Source organism: Miscanthus floridulus, chromosome 5 (assembly GCF_019320115.1).
Source record: "Miscanthus floridulus cultivar M001 chromosome 5, ASM1932011v1, whole genome shotgun sequence".
Taxonomy (NCBI): Eukaryota; Viridiplantae; Streptophyta; class Magnoliopsida; order Poales; family Poaceae; genus Miscanthus; species Miscanthus floridulus.
This window is the reverse complement of record NC_089584.1, coordinates 147,434,420-147,458,683: the sequence shown is the minus strand read 5'-3', so window position 1 is coordinate 147,458,683 and position 24,264 is coordinate 147,434,420. Positions and strand designations below refer to the sequence as shown.

Here is a 24,264-nt window from a genome sequence, read left to right as displayed (position 1 = left end):
TGATTATCTACATTAATAGCAATTATATCTAATTCGTATGGATTTCTTGATGTGCTTATATGACTTTTAAAGAATTTATCATTTGATACTCTCTATGACTGCAACAATTCATCGACTTGTTTTCTCTTTATTTTCTCACTGCCGAAATTTGGTATGAATAAATTAATTGCAATTGGAAGAAAAGAAACGATGCTGTAATTTTAAAGAGAGAAATGAAACGATTACTAATGCAATTAGAAAGGCACAAGCTCTCAGTTTATACCTGCAGTCTTCTTCCTCGTTGAGGGGCCGTTTGTCGGGCCCAAATGACCAATTGACAATGAATTATAACTAATAACTACTCCCTCCGTTCATAAATGTCTGTCGTTTTCGTTTTTCAAGAAACAACTTTGACTAATTGTATATTAAAAAATATTAATATTTATAATACATAATTAGTATGATTGGATATATATTTGAATCTAGTTTTTTAATAAATTTATTTGAAGATACAAATATTGCACGTATTTTTTATAAATCGAATTAAACTTATTGGCACGCAAATCGTGGCGATACACGTTTAGGGACAGAGAGAGTAGTAGCTAGCTTCCTAGGTGATACAACAAATATATACTAGTAACTAATAATACATACATATACATACTATATACCAAGTATATTGCTACCTACATCACTACATGTACTAGTATCGGAGGCCCCTTGGTTCCAGGGGGCCTAGAGCGGCTGCCCCGCTCGCCCCCCTCCAGGGCCGGTGAAAGGTCCTAATGGCTAGAGGGGGGGTGAATAGCTTAATAAAATTTCTACAACAACACTTAACAAAGTGGTTAGACAATTATGAGGCGAAGTGAGTGTTGCGCTAGCCTACTTAAAATGCAAGCCACCTACCACAATTCTAGTTTAGATAGTGTCAATTCACACAATAGCAAAGACACTATTCTATGTTAGTGTGCTCTCAAAGACTAACTAAAGAGCCACACCAACCAAGCAAGCAAGCTCTCACAACTAGCTACACTAAAGAGCTTGTCAACTAGTTTACGATAAAGTAAAGAGAGTGATTATGATAGTTATACCGCCGTGTAGATGAAGTACCAATCAATCACAAAGATGAATAACAATGGAGACCAATCACCTCGGAATCAAAGGATAAACACAATGATTTTTACCGAGGTTCACTTACTTGCCGGCAAGCTAGTTCTCGTTATGGCGATTCACTCACTTGGAGGTTCACGCGCTAATTGGCTTCATACGCCAAACCCTCAATAGGGTGCCGCACAACCAACACAAGATGAGGATCACACAAGCCACGAGCAATTCACTAAAGTACCTTTTGGCTCTCCGCCGGGGACAAGGTCAAGAACCCCTCACAATCACCACGATCGGAGCCGGAGACAATCACCACCTCCGCTCGACGATCCTCGCTGCTCCAAGCCGTCTAGGTGGCGGCAACCACCAAGAGTAACAAGCGAAATCCGCAGCGAAACACGATCACTAAGTGCCTCTAGATGCAATCACTCAAGCAATGCACTTGGATCACTCCCAATCTCACTATGATAATGAATCAATGATGTAGATGAGTGGGAGGGCTTTGGCTTAGCTCACAAGGTTTCTATGTCAATGAAAATGGCCAAAGATATGAGCCACAGCCGGCCATGGGGCTATAAATAGAGCCCCAATCAAATAGAGCCGTTATACCCCTTCACTGGGCAAAACGCGCTCTGACCGGACGCTGGCCCTCAGCGTCCGATCGCCCGATGGATGCCACGCGTCACCAGCTTCAAACGCTGTTCGTCAGATTTCAACGGCTACGAGGCTGACCGGACGCTCCGGTCAAAACTGACCGAATGCTGAAGCCCCAGCGTCCGGTCGTTTCCAGTAAGCTCCCCGAGGCATGTTTTTTCGACCGGACACGTCTGGTCCACCTTGACCGGACGCAGCCAGCGTCCGGTGCTCAACCCTAGCCTACTGTGCCGTCTAACAGCTCGATCGGACGCAGCCTTTCAGCGTCCGGTCGCTGAGTGACCCAGCGTCCGGTCAGTAGACCGACGCCAGCATCATTTCAACCAACTCTATTTCAACTCTAACTTCTTCACCCTTGCTCAAATGTGCCAATCACCAAGAATTTTGCATCCGACGCAATAGAAAATAGATATTTTATTTTTTCAAAAGCGCCGAATCCCGCCTCAACCCTGCAAACACCTTGTGCACATGTGTTAGCATATTTTCACAAATATTTTCAAGGGTGTTAGCACTCCACTAGATCATAAATGCATATGCAATAAGTTAGAGCATCTAGTGGCACTTTGATAACCGCATTCCGATACGAGTTTCACCCCTCTTAATAGTACGGCTATCAAACCTAAATGTGATCACACTCTTTAAGTGTCTTGATCACCAAAACAAAATAGCTCCTACAAGTTATACCTTTGCCTTGAGCTTTTTGTTTCTCTTTCTTCTCTTCAAGTTTAAGCCCTTGATCATCTCTATGCTATCACCATTGTCATGTTATGATCTTCATTTGCTTCTCTACTTGAAGTGTGCTACCTATCTTATAATCACTTGATGAATTAGGTTAGCACTTAGGGTTTCATCAATTCACCAAAACCAAACTAGAGCTTTCAGCCGGGCCTGCACGCACGTATCCCTAAAACATTATCATTCCCGCGTCCTCTGTTCGCTCTTATGAGCCGTATTTTTTTTTCAATGAACGAACAGTCTTTTTCTCTCACAACAAATCAGCGAACGGTACTTTCAGCCACGGCTATTCAGCGAAGTGAATAGGGGCGGCGCACGGCTACTGTTTGGCGCTAGGATACGGCCGCCCGGACCTTAGCAGCCCCCAGGGACGTGGCTAGTTCCACGTGTGATCAGATTAGATTAGGGAAAGCTATAGGATATTGTAGGTAGAATCCGGATGCGAGAAGACCCACGCCTTTTGTAAACTGAACCAATCCAAGTAATAGATCAATCTTGCCTAATTCCTGTCTTCCCTTTGCAGAGGCTATTGCTGGCTAATCCCTGCGGTCTAGAGTTCAGGCTAGCGTATAGATTATCCCTCCAACACTACTTCCATGGAACTGATAAATTGTATCTGAGTGTAGGGACTTCAACGAAGCAAGGGGTCTCCGACAAGCACAAAGGATTTCAAGGGCTTGTTGTATTTTCCTTTGATTGTAGGGGCATTTGTGTAATGTGGGCTAGAACGTCTGTACGCCTTCTCGTATGTTTTCCCTAACTTTAATACAGTCAGGCATTATTAAAAAAAAAAAAATCAACTTGTAGGATGAGTGCTAAAATATCAACCATATACTCCTTCTGTGTTTAACTTTAAACCAATCACTAATATTCTAAATTTTAGATGGTTATATGAGTAATTAAGTATGAACCATTTTTTTTTAGATTTGAACAACTATATTTGTGAAAAAAAACAGTATAAATCAGTACCTGCCTTCCATGAACCATGCTATTTTAGAAACATATGTACATGTGCTTCCTCCATCCCACAGTGCATTTTCAGGTGTCCCAAGTCAAATAAACCATAAAGTTTGAAGTTTTTTTTTTCAAGACAAACAAGAATATTTACGACATCAAAGAAATGAATTATTATGGTGAAAATACATTTCGTAATGTCTCTAATGCATCTCATTGATATCGTAAATGCCTTGTTCTTTTCAACAAATTTAGTCGAAACTTAGGATGGTTGACTCAGAATAGCTGAAATTTCACTGTATTTCAGGACAAGAGAGCGCCAGAGAGGAGTAGCATATTCACAACAGGCATGTGTGTGAGAACGAATTTACTAGTTCGCGGGGACAAAAGGTGTAGCTTTCAGCACGAGATCAGTTTTCCGGCGTGCCGTGATCCCATAAGCTTCAACCATGTCTAGCTCGCTGGGATCTGCTCCACCGGGCAGCTCCCAGTCGAAGTGATAAAGCAGGCTCGCAAGCGCCATCTCAATGTTGGCCAGCCCAAACGTCAAGCCCGGGCACATCCTTCGGCCGCCGCCGCCGGGGAGGAACCTGAAGTCTGCGCCGCTGAAATCCACCGTGCCATCGCCCTCGCCCTCGCCGTCGAACCTCTCAGGTTTAAACTCGCTCGCGTCAGGCCACCACCTCTCGTCTCTGCCGATCGCCCACGCGTTGACGAACACCGTGGTGCCCGCGGGCACGTCGTGGCCCATGATCGTGATCGGCTCAGCACAGGACCTTGGGAGGATGAGCGGCAATGGAGGGTGCAGCCTGAGCGTCTCCCTGATCACTGCCTGGAGGTAGGGTAGACGCCCCTGGATGTCCGCCTCGGCTACCCTTGTCTTGCCCTGAAGGACTCGCCGGACCTCTGACTGCGCTCGCCGCATCACGCCCGGGTTCTTGGCGAGCTCCGACATGGTCCATATGGTCGTCGTCGCTGTAGTCTCTGAGCCAGCGGCGAAGACATCCTGATGGAAAAATTGAAACCATTTTCTCATCAGGTACCAGAGGAATAGAGGAAGCCATGGCAATGGGGAGGTGACTTACGAACAACACCGCGCAGACAACTTCTGTGGTGAGCACGGTCTCCAGCCCACCATCGCGCTGAAGCCGTAGCAGGACGTCGAGGATGTCGTCGTCCTCAGAGCCCTCGCCGTCGTTGTTGGCCGCCTTGCTTGCATGGTCCTGGATGATGGCTTGCACGATGCGGTGCACCTTGTCGTGCACCTCCCTCGCGGCTCGCAGGGCCCCGGCGCCGAGCGCCCTGGCGAGGCGCGAGCCCGGGAACAGGTCGACGAGGTTGAACCCGGCGAGGAGCCTGAGCGCCTCGTCCAGCTCGGCGATGTACTCGTCCCTCATCGGGCACCTGTCGCCGACGGCGCACCTCATCAGGACGTCGTTCATGAGGACCTTGACCCGCTCGCTGACGTTCACGACCGGCGGCGACGTCGCCGCGACGGACCGGACCAGGCTCGCCGCCTCCTCCTCCCGGATGGGGCGGAAGGACAGCACGCGCCTGGGGCTCAGCAGCTCCGTGGCGCAGAGCCGGCGGACCTCCTTCCAGTGCGGGCAGCCGGAGGGCGCGAAGGCGATGTTCTGGCCACCGTAGGTGAGGATGTCGGCTGTCACGTACAGGGGCCGGTTGGAGACGACGGCGTCGTGCGTCCTCAGCACCTGCCTCGCCGCCTCCGGGGAGGAGACCACCACGGTGGGGACGTGCCCGAGGCGGAGGAGCACGACGTCACCGTACCTCTGCGCCAGCGCCCGCATCGCGTGGTGCGGCAGCGCGCCCAGCAAGCAGCGCACAGATAAAAAGGACCGGAGGTGGTACATTCCATTGTCAATTTGTAGTTGCATTTTTCTCTCTAAAGCATTGCCAAATTCATGGCAATGCTGCTCATTTCCATCGGAGCCATTATGAATGAACAATGCATGCTATATGCATGAGAAAATTGTACACAAGTATGATGACAAATCAATTCACACATATATATTCACAACTAATGGGATGCACCGGATGCTAATAAACCCCACTCAATCACGAGCGCGAAGATTCTGATGATCCATGAGTGGAGGAACACATGGAACAGCTTCCAACAAGAGATCAGACTTCCGGATTCCATACGATTCAGCCATGTCCATCTCACACGGATTTAATTTGCTCCGCCAGGCAGCTTCCAGTCGAAGTGATACAGGAGGCTCGCGAACACGATCTCAATGTTGGCCAGACCAAACGCCATGCCCGGGCACATCCTACGGCCGGCGCCGCCGGGGAGGAACCTGAAGTCGTCCGTGCCGCCAAGATCCACCGTGGCGCCGTCCTCGAACCTCTCAGGCTTGAACTCGTCGGCGTCAGGCCACAGCCTTTCGTCCCTGCTGATTGCCCACACGTTGACGAACACCGTGGTGCTCTGAGGCACGTGGAAGCCCAGAACCTCAGTGGACTCAGAGCACAGCCGTGGGCAGTGACGAAGCCAGGAAAAAATTTAGGAGAGACTAAACAAAAAATAAAGGCTTTTTTATCTTCTCTTAACCTTAGCTCCTCCTACCTAATACATATATGCATAAAATTTTAAGAGATGACTTAGAGGGGCTCCACGTGCACAGGATCGGTAGGGGGGGCTGAAGCCCCCCCTAGCCCCACCGCTAGCTCCGTCGCTGGCCGTGGGAGGATCAGCTGCACTGGAGGGTGCAGCCTGAGCGCCTCCTTGATCACCGTCTGCAGGTAGGGGAGGCGCCCCTCGATGTCTGCCTCTGCCACCCGTCCTCTTCCCTCGAGGACTTGCCGGACTTCTGACTGAGCTCGATGCATCGCGCGGATTCCTGACGAGCTCGGACATCGCCCAGATCGTCGTCGTCGCCGTAGTCTCTGAGCCGGCGGTGAAGAGATCCTGATGGCAATGGCACGAATGAGTACGCACGCGGCAAAAAAGAAGTTTTATTGGAGGACGTGCATGTCATGTGAGTGAGACTTACGAACAAGGCGCCGCTGAGAACTTCTGCTGTGAGGATGGTCCCCAGCCTGCCACCGCCACCGCCACCGCCGTCGCCATCGCCGTCCTTCTGAAGCCATAGTAGAACGGCAAGAATATCCTCCCTACGTTCACGTCCAGCGCCGTCGCCGTCGCCACCTCCATTGTTTGCATGGTGCTGGATGATGGCTTGCATTATGTGATGGATCCTGTGGTGCACCTGCGTGACAGTGCGCAGGGAGCCGGCGCCGAGCGCCCGGGCGAGGCGCGACCCCGGGAAGAGGTCGATGAGGTTGAACCCTGCCATGAGCTCCAGCCCCTTGTCAAGCTCCTGGATGTATTGCTCTCTCATCGGGCACGTGTCGCCGATGATGCACCTCATGAGGATGTCGTTCATCAGGACCTTGACCCTCTCGGTGACGTTCACCACTGCCGCCGGCGACGCCGCCGCCGCGACAGACCGGACAAGGCTCGCCGCCTCCTCCTCCCAGACAGGGCGGAAGGACAGCACACGCTTGGGGCCTAGCAGCTCCGTGGCACAGAGCCGGCGGATCTCCTTCCAGTGCCGGCTGCCGTACGGCGCGAAGCTGATGTTCCGGCCACCGTAGGTGAAGATGTCCATGCTCACGTAGAGCGGCCGGTTAGCGAACACGGCGTCGTGGGTCTTGAGGACCTCCTTCGTCGCCTCCGGGGAGGAGACCACCACCGTGGGGACGTGCCCGAGGCAGAGTTGCATGACGGGGCCGTATCTCTGCGCCATCGCCCGCATGGCGTGGTGCAGCAGCGCACCGAGAAGGTAGTGAAGGTTCCCGATGACCGGCAGGGGCCATGGGCCTGGAGGCAGGTTCAAGCCGCCGGCGCCGTGGCGGGAGAACAAGGACGACCTCAGCAGCTTCTTGTGTTATGCTATTCGGATCGTCTAGCTAGGGATCTAGCCCGGGTGCATGATAGATCAAAGACCTAGAACTAGTTCTAGTACTACCAGAGAAAAAATAGAGAGGGGTAGTTTAGGTTTTACGACCTGACACCGTAGAAAGAGTAGATCCAGAGGCCTCCATCGGGTTCGCTGGTGCAGTCTGCGCATGGGAAGCGATGGTTGGGGAAGAGTCGGTGAAGTCCGGCGATGCAGTGGGGTGTAGTGAGGCCTATGGTGATGACGGTGGCGTCTTCCCGTCGCTAGCTGCGCACCCTTACTAGATCGGACTTAGGGTTTGTTGGTGGGGCGGATTGACTCACGGTGAACCTCGTACGTTGAGCCGTCGGCCCCTACCACTTTATATAGCGCAGTACGACGGGGGCCCACCAACCATGTAGGGTTGGGCGCCCCCGATCAGGGCGCGTGACCAAAGCCCAATAGGCCGTTGGGCTTATTGGCTGGGAGATCAATCCAACATTCTCCCCCTTGATCTCACACTATTACTTTTATCTTTAAACTTTAAACTTCAATTCTTTTATCGTTACTCATTTCTTCACAGATGATGCATAGAGCATGTTTCATCGTCACGGTCAATCGCCGATATATTTAACAACTACGATGCACGTCTCTGATATGAAATAGACACTTTAACTTTTGGGCCCTTTATAGTCTAGAAATCATAGGCTTTCCCTTAAACCCATGCCGGCTACATGTTCTCTGAACACGTTGGGTGGTAAGCCTTTTGTAAGCGGATCCACGAGCATCTTTTCGGTACTTATATGCTCAAGACTTATCATTTGATCCCGGACTCTATCCTTCACAACATAATACTTTATATCAATGTGTTTGGCAGCACCACTTGACCTATTGTTGTAAGCATACTGTACTGCTGGATTATTATCGCAATATAACTTTAGTGGTCTATTGATGTCGTCAACCACCTTCAAACCGGGTATGAACTTCTTTAGCCAGTTCACCTGCCCCGTTGCCTCATAACACGCTACAAACTCGGCATACATTGTGGACGATGTAGTGATGGTTTGCTTTGAGCTTTTCCATAAAATAGCTCCTCCTGCAAGAGTGAATACATATCCATACGTGGATTTTCTATTATCTCCCGCATAATCAGAATCTGAATATCCCACTATATGGAGTGAATCAGATCTTCTATACGTCATCATGTGGCCTTTCGTTCCTTGCAAATAACGCAAGACTTTCTTTATCAATTTCCAGTGTTCTATTCCAGAATTGCTCTGGAATCTGCTAAGTAACCCGATAACAAATGCCAAGTCAGGGCGCGTGCACACTTGAGCATATTACAAGCTTCCGACAACTGAAGCATATGGAACCACTTTCATTTGATCGATCTCATATTGGTTCCTAGGGCATTGAAAATCCCCATATCTGTCGCCCTTACTATAGGAGCAGGTGAGGGACTATATTTGTGCATACTAAATTTCTTTAAGACTTTTTCTATATATGCTTTTTGTGACAGTCCTAATACCCCTTTTCTTCTATCTCGGTGAATCTCGATCTCTAGAACGAACAAAGCTTCACCAAGATCTTTCATATCAAATTTTGAGGACAAAAACTTCTTTGTCTTCAGTAGTAGACTGACATCACTACTAGCAAGTAAGATATCATCCACATACAAGACAAGGAAGATAAACTTCCCATTCTTAAACTTTGCGTAGACACAATTGTTCTCAACATTATCTTTAAACCCAAAAATTTTTATTATCTGATCAAACTTCAAGTACCACTGTCTTGAAGCTTGTTTTAATCCATAAATGGATTTTTTTAGGCGGCATCCCAATCGTTCTTTTCCTTCCATGACAAAACCTTTCGGTTGTGCCATGTAAACATTTTCCTCTAAGTCTCCGTTGAGAAATGCCGTCTTTACATCCATCTGATGTAATTCTAAATCGTAATGTGCCACTAATGCCATTATGATTCTGAAGGAATCCTTACATAAGACTAAAGAAAATGTCTCATTGTAATCAATCCCTTCTCTTTGTGTAAAGCCTTTTGCCACAAGTCGGGCTTTATATCTCTCTATATTTTCTTGAGAGTCAAGTTTTGTTTTGTAGACCCATTTACAGCCTACTGTTTTGGCTCCTTTAGGAATTATCTTCAAATCCCAAACTTTATTTGCATTCATTGATTTCATTTCATCTTCCATGGCCTCAAGCCACTTTGATGAATGATCACTTTTCATGGCTTCTTCAAATGAGGTGGGATCATCCTCTATTTGAAATTCCTCAGTGTTGTACACTTCATAATCAGCAGGAATAGCTAATTTTCTAACTCTTTGAGACCTTCTAGGGGGTCTCCTCATTTGGCACATTTTCTGTTTGACGCTGTTGTTGCTCCCCCTCATATGTGACAATAGGTTCTATAGGATCCTGAGGAACAGGTTCCTCATCATCATTCATTGTTGCCACAGGTGGGATAACAACAGGTGCTGGCACCACAGTGTCTTATACTGTCGGTGCAGCAACAGCAGGTAGTGAGAAAAACGGCTCATGAATTATCGGAGTGGGTGCATACACCCGCTTCTCTTTAAGGTTAATTTCTCGAGCTACCGTGCTCCCCCTCATCATTTCATCCTCTAGGAAGACATCATGTCTCGTTTCCACAAACTTTGTATGTCTATCTAGACAGTAGAAACGAAAACCTTTTGACTTTTCTGGGTAGCCAATGAAATGGCAACTCACTGCTTTGGATCTAGCTTCCCAATGTTTGGGTTAAAAACTTTAGCCTCAGCAAGGCTCCTCCACACACGCAAGTGGTTAAGTGAGGGTACTCTTCCTGTCCACAACTCATACGGTGTTTTGGGCATCGACTTACTTGGTACTCTATTGAAAATATGAATGGCAGTTTTTAACGCCTCCATTCACAGACTCATTGGTAAAGTGGAGTAACTTATCATACTGCGCACCATATCCATCAGGGTACGATTGCGCCTTTCAGCTACTCCATTCTGCTGAGGTTCGCCCGGTGTGGAATACTGGGCTACTATGCCATTCTCCTGTAAGAACCTTGCAAAAGGTCCAGGAACTTGGCCATATGGGGTATGCCGACTGTAGTACTCCCCACCACGATCAGATCTGACTATCTTTATCTTTAAATTGTGTTGGTTTTCAACTTCTACCTTAAATATCTTAAATTTATCCAATGCTTCTGTTCTTTCTTTGATTAGATAAATGTAGCCATAACGGAAGTAATCATCTGTGAATGTTATGAATGAATCAAAACCATCCACACTCTTTACAAGAAAAGGACCACAGATATCTGTGTGAATAATCTGTAGAATTCCTACGCTTCGTTTGGCATCTTTCTTAATTTTTTTTACATACTTTTCTTTTATGTAATCTCTACATTATTCTAAATCTGAGAGCTCTAATGGAGGAAGAATATCATTCTTAACTAGTCTTTCTATTCTCCCCCTCGAAATATAGCCTAAACGACAGTGTCATAATTTCGACAACGTATCGTGAGCTCTCTTTCGTTTTCTGTTTCCATTGTTCGATGAGGATACATTCTCATTCACATCACATACGGAATTCACATTTTTACGAAGTGATAATAAATAAAGCTCGTCTTGTCGGAAGGCAAGACCAATACATCTATTATTAAACAATATCTGATATTTGCCATTTCCAAAATGGCAATCATAACTATCATGGTCCAACTTTGATACACTAATCAAGTTTCTTTGCAAAGAAGGTACATAAAGAACATCTCTAAGAAAAAGTATAAAGCCATCAGCAAGCTCTAGCGGAAGATCACCAACAGCCTCAACATCTGCTTGTACTTCATTTACGACTTTAATGAAACTTTTGCTTCTTTGCAAAGTTCTCATCGAACGGAATCCCTGTAATGAATTAGCAACATGAATAGTTACACCTGAATCAATCCACCAAGTAGATTTTGAAAACTTGACATACAAGGATTCATTTACGAACGTAATAATGTTCTCACCTTTATTTTTCATAATCATCTTTAGGAAATCGGGACAATTCTTCTTATAATGTCCTGTCTTCTTATAGTAGAGACACTGGTCTTTATCCACTGAGAATTGCTTGCTCTGAGACTGTTGCATGGGACCCTTTCCAGATGACTTAGAGGAAGAGCTGTTATTATAGTTCCTTTTCTTATCTTTTAGGTAGTTGACAGTACCACCCTATGAAACTTTTATTCTTTCATCCTCCTGCACACACATGGCTATGAGCTTTTCTAAATCCCATTTCTCGGGCTATATGTTGTAATTAACAACAAATGTGTCAAATTCTTTTGGCAAAGAAGCAAAAATCAAATGAATAAGAAACTCATCCTTGAGTGCCAAATCTATTTGTTTGAGCTTAGATGCCAAATTGCTCATTCTCAGTATGTGCTCTCTAATGCCACTGCCGTCACCAGAGTACCTTTCTGTGACCAGCTGCTTGATCAGCTGGGTTGCATATGTCTTTGAAGAGCCAGTGAACTGACTCTTTATTCTTTCTAGGTCTCTGTGACCGTGTCACAGTCTAAAATTGAGCCCACTATTACAGGCTCAATTGTATTCTTTATCATAGCCAAACATTTTTTATTGGCTGTGACCCACTTTCTATGTTCAAGGTCAAAAGACATCTTTACAGGAGCAAAGTCCCGCTCTCTATTCTGTCATGCAGCATCAGTCTCATCTGTCTCCCTCACCGGTGCCATAGGTTCTTTGGGACACAGTGTGGTGACTACCCAGTCCACCTCAACCAATATGAAGGCCAAGTTGATCTTTTTCTTCCATTCAATGTAGTTATCCCTTTTTAGTGTGGGGATCTCTTTGATACAACTCATCAAGTTGTATCCGCCTGAAAACACAATTCAAATAGTATGAGAACACAAATAATAACAACAACAATTGCATGCCTTAGTTCAACGTTGGTCAAAATTAAAACATACAATTGTTCTCTACATTAATTCTATATCACCGTTGGGCAGAAAATAGAATTGATGCAAGACAAAATATCATAATATTGCCATTAATCAACGTTGGTCAGAATAATAACAATATTATAATCAATTAAAACATATCTATTTTTCAAAATTAAATTCTCCCGTTGGTTCGAATTTAATAATGAAAATTACATCTTTACATACGCAGCGGGAAACGTAAATATTCTCAATATTATTTTTTCCAGAAACTTTATAGAACTTTACTTTTCTCTGAACAAAATTATCGTTGGATCAAAATTGTGTAGAGTTGGACATTGTAATTCATCAAATATGTATCAAAAGTTTATGGAAAAAATAAAACGAATTCAATTTCACTGTGTTCGGCCATTTCGGCCCATAGCAGCGCAAACGGCCCAAAAATCGGCAAAACCGGCTCGGCCCATCACTGCACGCGCGCGCAGGCCGCAACCTGGGCCTAGGCCTACAAAGCTCGCGCGTCCGTGCGCCCGTCTGGGCCGCGAGTTGGCCCATTTGATCTCGGCCGTTGATCCATCATCGGACGGTCGCGCGCGCGTTTCGCTCGGAATAAAACCCGACGCCGCGCGTCTCCGAGCCAAAACCCTAAGTCATTCTTCCCGGCCCTCTCTCTCTCTTTGCCTCACTCCTCTCTCTTCACCCTCAGTACCGCAGCACCGAGCGATGAGCTTCGACGGCGAGAGCAAGCAGCGAGCCCTGGCGCCGTCGCCGGCCCCCTCGCCGGCGTGCACGCTCCCCAGCAGGTGAGCGTGCCGTCGTCGAGCAGCCTAGCCACGGCGCCTCTGTGGCCTGTTCCGGCGAGCAGTTCACCCCCGATCGACCCTTTCTTTTCCCCGCGCACCGGCATGACTGTAGTGCCACGCAACGGCGAGGTAGGCCACCCCCTTCCCCTTCTTCCCCTTTTGTTTTGATTCATTTGTTCGGATTTCATCCGATTTCCTGATTAGGGTTAGGGTTAGGGTTAGGGATGGCACTGTTATCTTTTCCCGAATTGATTTCTTCACGGGTTTGAGGTCTGGTTTCCAGTTGAAACCATGTTATCATCTCTGTCCCAAAATCCGATCTAAGGTTTGGATGTATCTTTTCTTCACTTTTCCCGAACCCTCATCTTTTCTCAGATCCGAAGGGATCGAGGTTAAGGTTCAACCGAACCCTTTGTCGGCCGAAGCCTCTTTCTACTTTCTAAATCCACACTGGATCTAATCATCTTTTCCCTTTTCTAAACGGTTCACCCGTTCTAGATCAAAACCCTAGAAAACAAGCTCTGGTACCATTGTTATGATATTCGGATCGTCTAGGTAGGGATCTAGCTGGGGTGCATGATAGATCAAAGACCTAGAACTAGTTCTAGTACTACCAGAGAAAAAACAAAGAGGGGTAGTTTAGGTCTTACGACCTGACACCGCGGAAGGAGTAGATCCAGAGGCCTCCATCGGGTTCGTTGGTGCAGTCAGCGCATGGGCAGCGATGGTTGGGGAAGAGTCAGTGAAGTCCGGCGACGCAGTGGGGTGCAGTGAGGCCGACGGTGATGACGATGGCGTCTTTCCGTCGCTGGCTGCGCACCCTTACTAGATCGGACTTAGGGTTTGTTGGTGAACCTCGTACGTTGAGCCGCCGGCCCCCACCACTTTATATAGTGCAGTGCGACAGGGGTCCACCAACCATGTAGGGTTGGGCGCCCCCAATCAGGACGCGTGACCCAGGCCCAATAGGCCGTTGGGCTTATTGGCTGGGAGATCAATCCAACCTTCGCGCGGTAGCGGTGGCAGCGATGCCACCGAGTCGTCGCCGTCGTCGCTCGAGTCGTTGCCGCTCTCGCTGTCTCCTCCTGCAGCCATCCTACATCGGCGACGGATTCTTGTGACTGCCACGACAGTGAAGCCGAGACAGACTGACCGCCGCGACACCTGCCGCAGCCGAGCCAGCGGCGATGGGAAGAGTGCTTTTGCTCGACGAGGAAGAAGAACTGGAAGCAGGCGGAGGGGACTAGTTAGCGGAGGCAGCAGCAAGCGGCGGCGGCGGCGAAGGGACGAGTTCGTCGGTGCCGAGGCTGTTGACGTTCTCAAGGACCTGGAGCATGCAGAGCGCGTACTCGTTGTACCGCTCTAGCGGCGGGGGCCGCGCTTGACCAGACGGCGACCGTGGCCGCCATCCTGCAGGGCACGAACTCCTTGGTGTGCGCGGTGGCCAGCATCTTGTAGGTGGTGGCGATCACGGCGCCGCGGCACTCGGAGCACCCGGGCCAGACGGGCGGCGCGCGCTTTGCCCCCGGGTAGGTGCAATGGAACACAGAAGGGCAATAGGGTCCACTCATGATAAAATACATGTGTTTAGATTAAGAAAGTAAAGAAATACACCAAATGTCATGGAAATCAAGAGACCAATGTTTGGAGGGTTATTTTTACGAAGTTGATGTTTAGAGACTCAAATTTACGAAGCGTTTGGAGTCCTAAGAGCATCTCCAAGAGTTTCTAAAACACTCTCCTAATCTAAATTTTTTAGCAAAATTAAGAAAAACAGGTGTCCAACAGTTTCTAAAATCAACTCCTAATCTTTTAGCACTTCTAAAAACTGAGTCCTTTGCGCGTAAAGATACGTGCAGTTGCGCTTGCGCGGATCCTGCCGCGACCAGGTGAACCGTGCGTACGTGCCGGCGTGCCGCCCTTCTCGCCGACTCAGTCGAGGAAGAACCCCTCGCCGAACCCCAGCAGCCGCGCCATGGCCATGAGCACGCGCTTCGCCACCTGCTCGGCGTGCTCGCTGCCCCAGGGCGTACTAGTGCAGGAGCCTCTGGAGCACCGACCGGAGCTTGCCGGCCTCCTCGACGTCGCCGGGGTCGGCAAGACTGCACGTCCACGGTGGGGATGGCTCATCGACTCGCCGTACGCCGACGGCGGCCTGATCGACTTCAAGAAGACAGACCGCGGCCGCGGCAGGGGCTTCCAGCTCCTCATACGCCGTGGCGGGCACGAACAACAGCGGGCAACAACCCCGCGGGCAGCGGGTCCTACTCGTACGAGGCCATACGGAGGCACTGCAAGGCGGAGGCGCCGGCAACGCTGCTGCTGAGCCTGGTCGGCCGGAGTAGTAGTAGTACTAGTTTGATTTATTTGGTTCGGTAGGCCGTCGCGGCTGCCGGATCGATTAGTTGGTTGATTTTATTAACCTAATTATAATTGTTGAGGCACTGCGAGACGAATGCAGGCATAGTCGTTGTCGTCGTCTTAGGGGTCTACGGGATAGGGGATGGAAGGCCGGCCACGCCGATTGGCATGGACGAGGTCAGACTCAGACCTCGCCGGCGGCAGCTTCTCGTAGCTTGTGGTGCCAAATTTAGATTTTTTTAAAGTGAATTATTAGAAACTCTTGGAGATAACCTTTATGATTCCTCCCGATATCATTTTAGGAGTTGTAAAAGTACATGTTTTTAGGAAGAAAAAATAGGATACTCTTGGAGATGCTCTAACTACGCAATTTTCTTGGGAGCGTCACGTCGCAAGTGAATAGTGACCCAAATACGTGCCTAATATAGGAGTCGATCGAACACAATCGATCTGTGATTGATTGGTTCCATAAATCTAGCAACTAGCCTATACTATGCATTTGAACTTGCCGGTAGTTAGACATGTCGAAGTTTATGTGATATATAGTCCTTCTTTACTAATGAATTGCAGAACGAACAAAATAAGTGAGAGATAATCCAAAGTCCAAACCCGATGCACAGCGATGACTTCCATTGTTTGGCCGGCTCTGCTCAAAATCATTTGTCACAGCCTGCAGGAAAGTTGACTCTGAAAAGGACAAAACAAACTCCAGACCACGGCAGCAGCATCTACTGCCATTGTTTGTTGGAGGATGCTAAGATTACTTGTAAGTTCAACATTCTTTACTAATGAATTGCAGTACGAACAAAATAAGTAAGAGATAATCCAAAGTCCAAACCCGATGATGGAGCATATTCCATTGTTTGGCCGGCTCTGCTGAAAATCATTTGTCAGTCTGCAGGAAAGTTGACGCTGAAAAGGACAAAACAAACTCTAGACCACGGCAGCAGCATCTACTACCATTTGTTTGTTGGAGGATCGATCCTAGTATTACTTGTAAGTTCAACATTCTTTGTTTTCTTATTAGCATGGAAAACTCCATTACTCCATGCAAATCTTTTGTAACCAAGTCAGGAATACAACCCTTTGGAGTATTGTGGAAGAACAAGAAAGCACCCTGATTCAAACTCACCCCCAAGGACCCAAGACATGGGCTACTGTCTTACACACACGTACACGACGAGGGTCGCCGACGCCGCCCGCCTCATCGAGGCTAGTTTTTCACCTGGAGATCAGGAGTGTGGAGTGCCATGGCAACACCTCTGAAGAAAAATTGGGCCTGAAGGCGTCGCCATTGTCTTACCGGTAAGATCACGGGCAAGGCTTAATTCCAAGAGACCTAAACTTTATCTTCTTCTTTTTTGACATATGTAGTGTGAACTTGAGATGCCCCTGTATGCAAGCTGTTATAAACAAGTTTACTGCAAGTGCAATCTTTGCATAGGTGCTGATCAGGTATCACAGCACAGTGACCGAGCGAAAATTTGCAATCCGATCGTGCACGCAGACATGCATGTTTTTTTGCAAATTGTTTTCCATAAGGAATTTTGCGTGTGTATGTTTGTAAGGACGTCGATACAAACAACCAGCATTTCAGTTCAGCTCTAGCTTTCCAGATCGACTAGAAGTTCATTTTTTTCGCATGGAGCCAGTGAATTGAACAAGATTTGACAGCGAACAAACATGCTTGAAGCTAGCTTGATCCATATACATCCAGCCTGTTGGAGAAAATGGGTGGCCACGTCAGATGCGAAAGCAAGCAGTCTGCGTTACCAATCAACATTACATGAATGGAAGTAACCCGAATGCACAGTAGTCAAAGTAGCACAAAAGCAGTACACACAGTATACAGCATAACAAGACACACAAATAGCCAGATAATATATATGCGCTGCACTGAAGAAAAGATAACAATAGAGCTGCATACATATATAGCATAATCAAGCCTTCAACGATCTCTTCAAATAAACAGATGATAATGTATACAGAACCATCTTCTGGCATTCTGATTCATACTCACGCTACCAATACACATCCTTGTCATCATTATAGTTACACTCCTCGTAATAATCAAACTCGACACAGCTTTCCTGGCATAAGCGCGTCCCGCCTGCCACACATGCTGCTAAGCCTGCCCCGCTTTTTTCAAAAAAAAAGTCTACCCCGCATACAACTCTAGCTTGCACACCTGCCCCTTCATGATAGTGCGCTTACGAATGCAATTGTGCGCCTCATGCTTGTTGATGCATGTCTCGTGCCCGCTGATGCGCGTGCAGGTGGGGACCGCTACGCCCATGGAGACTGCATCTGCATGCGCTCACTTACTACACTTGCTAATGTAGCAACGTAAAAGCACTTCTGCAACATACGTCTGAAATAGGTGAAACTTACAAACACACACGTTTGTAACATATGTATATAACAACTACAATATCCAGATAAATACATTTGCAACATACGTCTGAAACAGATGAAACATTTTGAATAGACGCTTGCAACATATGCAACATTGCAAAATATGCAACATCCATATGAAACACTTGCAACATAGGTCTGAAACAGGTGAAACATTTGGAACATACACTTGCAACATACATGTATAGCCACTGCAACATATGCAATATCGAGATAAAACACTTGCAGCATTAGTTTGAAACAGCTAAAATATTTAAAACATATACTTGTAACATACGTATATAGCCATTGTAACATATGTAACACCAGATCTACTTTTGCAACAATGGAGGCTAGTTGACACGACGCGAGGGAGCGCAGCATGAGGCGCGGGCGGCACGCGGTGTGAGGCATGAGCGGGGGCGTGGACAGCATGAGGCACGGGCAGGGTGCGCGACACGAGGCACGAGGCACGGGACTCACGCCGCGACGCGGGTCTGGTGCGACCGTGCGAGGTGTGAGGTGCAGGGGCACATGACACAAGGCGGGAGGCGGAAGGGCGTGTGGCGCGAGGCCCAGGGCGCACGCGGCGCGAGACGGGTCCGATGTGATCGTGCAAGGTGCAAGGTGCTGGTTCGCATGACGTCAAGCGGGAGACGTCACGATGCGCGGCGCGAGGCGTGTCTGTCCAGTCCGGAATGGACGGACGTCCTGATAGGAGCGTTATTGTATTTTACTATCCCTGTTTTGGTATAAATTTTGTGTTCAGTTGGTGTAAATTGACTGATTGTAGATGAGGATGGTCACAATTAATTGAACAGTTATGTGATCTTTTTTTGTTTTTTTATTCTTGTATGTTTTATTTGGGCTCCAAATTGAGGGTTTCTGTGGCCTGCACCACCCGGGTGCTGGAAGCCCTAGAAACAACCGAGCGTGCGGTAGACAGCCCCGTTAATCAATCCACAAATTGGAGGCCATGGTACCCGGTTTTTACTAGAGCTACGACTTGGGCCGTGCCATTCGAGGACGGGTAATGGTACGGTCTTTTAGTACGATGCGAAGTACGGTACGATACGAAATATTTTGGGTCGTGCTGGCACGACACGAACATGAGGGCCGTGCCGTGCTGTGCCCGGGATCTCGGCACAACGAGCTACATGGCCCGGCCCGTATCTTGGACCGTGCTTGGGCCGGCATGACACGAAAATGACACGAGACACTTCTACAATTATACAATGCAATTTTCTAGCATTTACTATAATACTCTTATCTGATTCTTGAATAAATTATAAAAATCATTAAATTTTCATTAAAGTACACATAAGAGATATATATTTGATATCATGAGGGAAAAAGAAAACTAGCAAAGATACTTCGAGGGCCGTGCTTGGGCCAGCACGATCTGAAGGCATGCGAGCCTGCCACGGGCGGTGCTTGAGCCGAAGAAAAGATTCACTGTGCCATATCGGCACGGCCCGATGTGCCTCCCGTGCTAAGAGAGTACGGCCCGAAGCGGCACGAAGCATGAGCCCAAGTCTCACCTCTAGTTTTGACTATTCAAGGTCCTCGCAGTTTCATAGTTTATGGCTAAGAATAAACTCCGACAGCAAGTTGGAGGTTGAAAAATAAATTTTACTAAAATCAATATCTCACAAATGCTTTAGTTCTTTGACCCTGTCTTCTGACCTACATTCCATTATGAATTTATAATTGTATTTTAATTTTTGGGAGTGTCTAGTTATCTGTCAACAGATTTTATGTAATGAAATCTGTCAGATCTTTTAAAATACGACCTAGTAGTGACAGTTGTAGCACAAATCAAACATATAGAAATTTGGAAGATGAAGTAAAAAAATCTATCAACAGATAAATAATAAAAGTCTTAATTTCTAATTAAATCCATGATAACGCGGCTCATGTGTGAGGGAGCCATTTTACAATTTACATGAACAATGCATGCTATATGCATGAGAAAATTATAGACGTGCCATGACAAAACAAATTCACACGCACGCACGCGCGCACACCATTAACCCCACTCAATCACGAGACCGAAGATTCTGATCCATGGGTGGAGGAAGTGGAACACATGGAACAGCTTCCAACAAGAGAGGAGACTTCCGGCGTGCCGTGATTCCATACGATTCAGCCATGTCCATCTTACACGGATTTGCTCTGCCAGGCAGCTTCCAGTCGAAGTGACACAGGAGACTCGCGAGCGCGATCTCGATATTGGCCAGACCGAACGCCATGCCCGGGCACATCCTCCGGCCAGCACCGCCGGGGAGGAACCTGAAGTCGTCGGCGCCGCCGGCGAAATCTACCGCACCGCCGTCCTCGAACCTCTCGGGCTTGAACTCGTCGGCGTCAGGCCACGACCTCTCGTCCCTGCCGATCGCCCACACGTTGACGAACACCGTGGTGCCCTGAGGCACGTGGAAGCCTAGGACCTCGGTGGACTCAGAGCACATCCGTGGGAGGATCAGCGGCATACTGGAGGGTGCAGCCTAAGCGTTTCCTTGATCACCGTCTGCAGGTATGGGAGCCTCTCCTGGATGTCGGACTCTACCACGCGTGTTTTTCCATGGAGGACTCGCGGGACTTCTGACTGAGATCGCTGCATCGCGTCCGGGCTGCTGACGAGCTCGGACATCGCCCAGATCGGTGTCGTCGCCGATAGGTACCCTTGTCGGCAACTGGATGGCCGACGGAATCCGCCGATGGAATCCCTTATCGTCAACTGGACGGCCGATTCGACCTTATGGGCCCCCGCGCTACCGATAGGCTCCCTTGCCGCCGCCTGGACACTTATTTTTTTTAAAAAAAATTCGACAACAAGAGTCACTGAGGAACAGAGCCAGGCTACCGATGCTCCTGATGTGCTCCAGAACAATCCCAGCAGAGTCAATCTTGAATAAATCCATATCATGGCCATAGCGGTGCTCAAAGACCGCCTAACATTTCCCCGGCGCCGCCGGCAGCGGACTCAACTACGTGACAACGGTAGCCCATCTGATGGTAGAGCTGACGACGAAGGTTAAAAAAGGAGAACATTTGCCGGCTGCGTCTACTGCTATCAGGGGCAGCCTCCGTGCGGCAGAGTTGGGATGCCACTCAAAAGCGAAGGTGAAGGGTTTGAGGACGCGCACGGCCTGCGGCGAGACCCTGGCCGCCAGGACGAGGAGGCTGCCGGTGGTGGTGGTGATGAAGATGTAGTCGCGGAGGAGTGGCAGGAGAATGCGGGCGAAGCTGCTGGTGGCGCAGTTGACGAAGAGGCGCGTGTCGTCGTCGACGGCGGCGTTAGACCTGGAGGAGGAGAACTTGTCTTCGTCCAGCATGACCCACCGGGTGGGTCGGAAGCGGGGTTCTTGCTGGTAGCTCCTGGGGTCGGCGGTGGAGAAGCGGCAGTGCCTCGCAGGTCCATGTAGTAGTCGAGGTCGCTGGTGGCTATGAGACAGTCGGCGACGCGGTTGACGAGTTCCTCCGGAAGCGAGGACCAGCCCTGCGCCATGGCCTCGATCGACCCTCGTGGGCTCCGGGTTGCAGGGACTTGTTTGTTGTTTGGTGCTGTGCTGATGATGTAGGCGAAGAGAGGAGGGGGTGATGGGGGTTAAATAGTAGAGACAGGCAGCCAGCAGGAAGGCGATGTGAACGCGGCGCTTGAGGTCGAGTGGAATAAGGGCTGTCCCAATGAAAGAAACTAGTAGTTTCTATAACATAGGATATCGCACAAAAAAAAAAGTATTCATTTCTAACCCATAGTTTCTATGAGTAATAACTATTTTCTCTTTCTCTCTTCCAACTCTATCTTTTCCTCCAATAGGAGTGCGACACGAGCTCCCTAGAAACTGGTGGTTTCTCCCCCATGGCGATTTCATGGTTTCTTGGTGCATTAGGTCAAGAGTAGACCTGGTTTCTTCATGAAGAAACCAGGTCTATGATTTTTGCTCTCTTTCTTCATTAATTACGTTGCCATGTCAGCATTTTACCTACATGGCAAGTCATTTAATGATGATATAAACCATCATCAATGCATCATTGGGACTGCCCTAAGAAGAAAAGAAGCGGCCATATGATCCACCAATGCATGGCATTGCTATTTACTACTCGCTGCAGTTATTATCATTCTTCCCCTGGATTTGGGAGTCGGAGACTGAGATTTGGTCGTTCCAAATCCAACCATCCAATCGAAAAAAGTTTACTTATCTTTCTCAAGTAATTGTTCAAGTTCTATTTGCCTTTAATTAGAAAAATCAGCTTTTTTAAAAGAATCTCCTATTTTTAAAATCATCCAATTTATCTCCCCAACTGGTTTTTAAAGTGCTTTTGGCTCATAGCGTCACGCCAACCGTCGTAAGCGTGAAGAGACAGATAAATTAGACTTTCTCGAATAAATATGTGTTTAAAAATTATGGAACTATTTTTTGGGAAATAAATATAAAGATAATCTTTCAAAAAATATCCACATATTTTTCAGTGTTCACTTAGACTTTCTTAAAAAAGTTATCCAACTATTTTTCTAGAATAAATATGCATTCAAAATAGAACAAATGACTTTATCAAAATAATAGAAATACTTTTATGGAATTAATTTAGAAATACTTTTCTCAAAAATATCTAAATACTTTCTAGAATAAGTATGAGTCCAGAAATAAATCTAATTAAATGTTTGAAATAATCAAAGAAAATTTGTTCTACCATAGAAAAATATAAAACCAGCTACCACAATTGTTTGAGAAGTTGCACGCCAGCTATTGCATGCTGATGGTTCAATGAGTCTGCAGTTCTCCACACGTTATTGTTGTGATGTACCCGGGAGAAGACAATTGTTGCAACAAAGTTAAACGACATGGTATGTGTTAAGATAAGAACATAACTTGAATTATACGTTTATTTGGAATTTTCTATGCCTGTCTCAAAGGTTAAGCAAAACATTGCTACTGAGCAAATGTTGTTTGCAGTTTACATGGCAGGTTGCAAGGCGATACGCGATGCGATCTTCAAAGATTTGTCTTGGCTGCATCTTCCCTTTCATATTTAGTTCAGTTTTGAATTTTAGAGGACCACATAAGATTGAAATAGTTCTAAGCAAGGTACAAAAATATAGAGCAAGATTGCAGAAAAAGAATATAAAACTGGATTCATATTTTTTTTGAGTTAAAATATTTATTATTATTTTTCTAAGTTTTGATCAAATTTAGTAATTTTAAATGCATATATTTTCTGAGTTAAAACATTTTTTGCTAAAACTTTATATTAACCTTTTAGCATATTAATGATTTTAAATAAAAAACTAAAGACTAGAAAGTTGTAGATCACATCGAGAGCTACAATTGTGACATAAAAATTATTTTTATCCGAGGTCGTATGAAAAAGATACAATTTTTAAAAGGTTGATCCTTGCCGCTAACATGGGTCCCATATGTCAGATCCATGTAAGCATTGAATTGACATGTCACGTCAGCTACCGGGTTAGGTAAAAGCCCGTTGGGACCTGAATGAGACCGAACCAACTCCAGGGACCCAAAAGTGCATTTTGTGACTTTGGGGACGCATATGATACCTATAGACAATTTCAAAGACCTCTGCTGAATCGCATATGATACCTAACACGAGGCTGCAGTTGTAGTCCAAACTCGGTCTTTGGAACCCATTTAGCGCACCTCCAGCTCGGAGAGTGGTTTATGCTAGATCTGAAGTTTGTAAAGTAAACTAATGTAGTTTAACTATTTGTATTTAATTTAAACTAAAATGAAATAAACATGTAAATCCACAGAATTTTTAAGAACTCTATAAATTTTCTAGAGCGGGAGCTCTGACAACCAAGACCTTAATTCTATTTTTTTATTACTGAAGCTGCTCTTTAATTCCGAGTGAACAATCGAACTGCTCTTTAATTCCATACGTATATATACATATTACTATACGACTGAAACGCGAAGCTTGTCTGACGTACTGTAAATAAATAAAGGATCATGAATTTTCTAGAGTAGCAGGAGTGAGGAGTTCATCCACGCCACAAACAGCCAAAGGAGCCGTCAAATCTGAGGCCGCAGATGGTGCTGCTGCTGTGCGGCAGCTGCGTACGGCACGACGCAGAGGAGGAGAGGAGTTATTGACCTGGCCCTCTTGGAACACTGTATGCTAGGACCCACCAGACCATGAGTGCCTTTCTTCAAGAATCGTGATGTCCTGTGGATGAATATATCCCTATGGTTAAGCGATAACATTCTTAATTTCTTTTCATGCCTGTCTGCGCAAAAGCAGCATGGGCCATCTGTCTCTCCGTGTCGAAGGTTGCGGCGCGGCAGCCCCAACCACGTCACCGGTCAGCGCTCCCGGTCTTCGCCACGTCAGCCTCCCACCGCGCCATCATGCATGGCGCAGCACAGGCATTTCGCCGCGCCATGACAATAGACGCGGCCAAAAGTGTTAGATTTGGA

The 24,264-nt window shown here is 47.1% G+C and overlaps 2 protein-coding genes and 1 pseudogene across 2 annotated transcripts; all 3 read right to left on the bottom strand.

Moving 5' to 3' along the window:
- Positions 1-3,796: 3,796 nt before the first annotated feature.
- Positions 3,797-5,321, bottom strand: LOC136455585 (desmethyl-deoxy-podophyllotoxin synthase-like). Its single transcript, XM_066455547.1, has 2 exons — positions 4,512-5,321; positions 3,797-4,432 (listed from the first exon to the last, which is right to left on the bottom strand). Exons 1-2 carry the CDS (start codon positions 5,319-5,321, stop codon positions 3,797-3,799), a joined length of 1,446 nt encoding a protein of 481 aa, XP_066311644.1.
- A 177-nt stretch (positions 5,322-5,498) lies between these two features.
- LOC136455583 (zealexin A1 synthase-like) lies at positions 5,499-13,170 on the bottom strand (annotated as a pseudogene).
- Positions 13,171-19,860: 6,690 nt separating this feature from the next.
- LOC136455582 (premnaspirodiene oxygenase-like) lies at positions 19,861-20,313 on the bottom strand. The gene has a single exon (XM_066455546.1). The coding sequence runs from the start codon at positions 20,311-20,313 to the stop codon at positions 19,861-19,863; it is 453 nt and encodes a 150-aa protein (XP_066311643.1).
- Between the last annotated feature and the right edge of the window lie 3,951 nt (positions 20,314-24,264).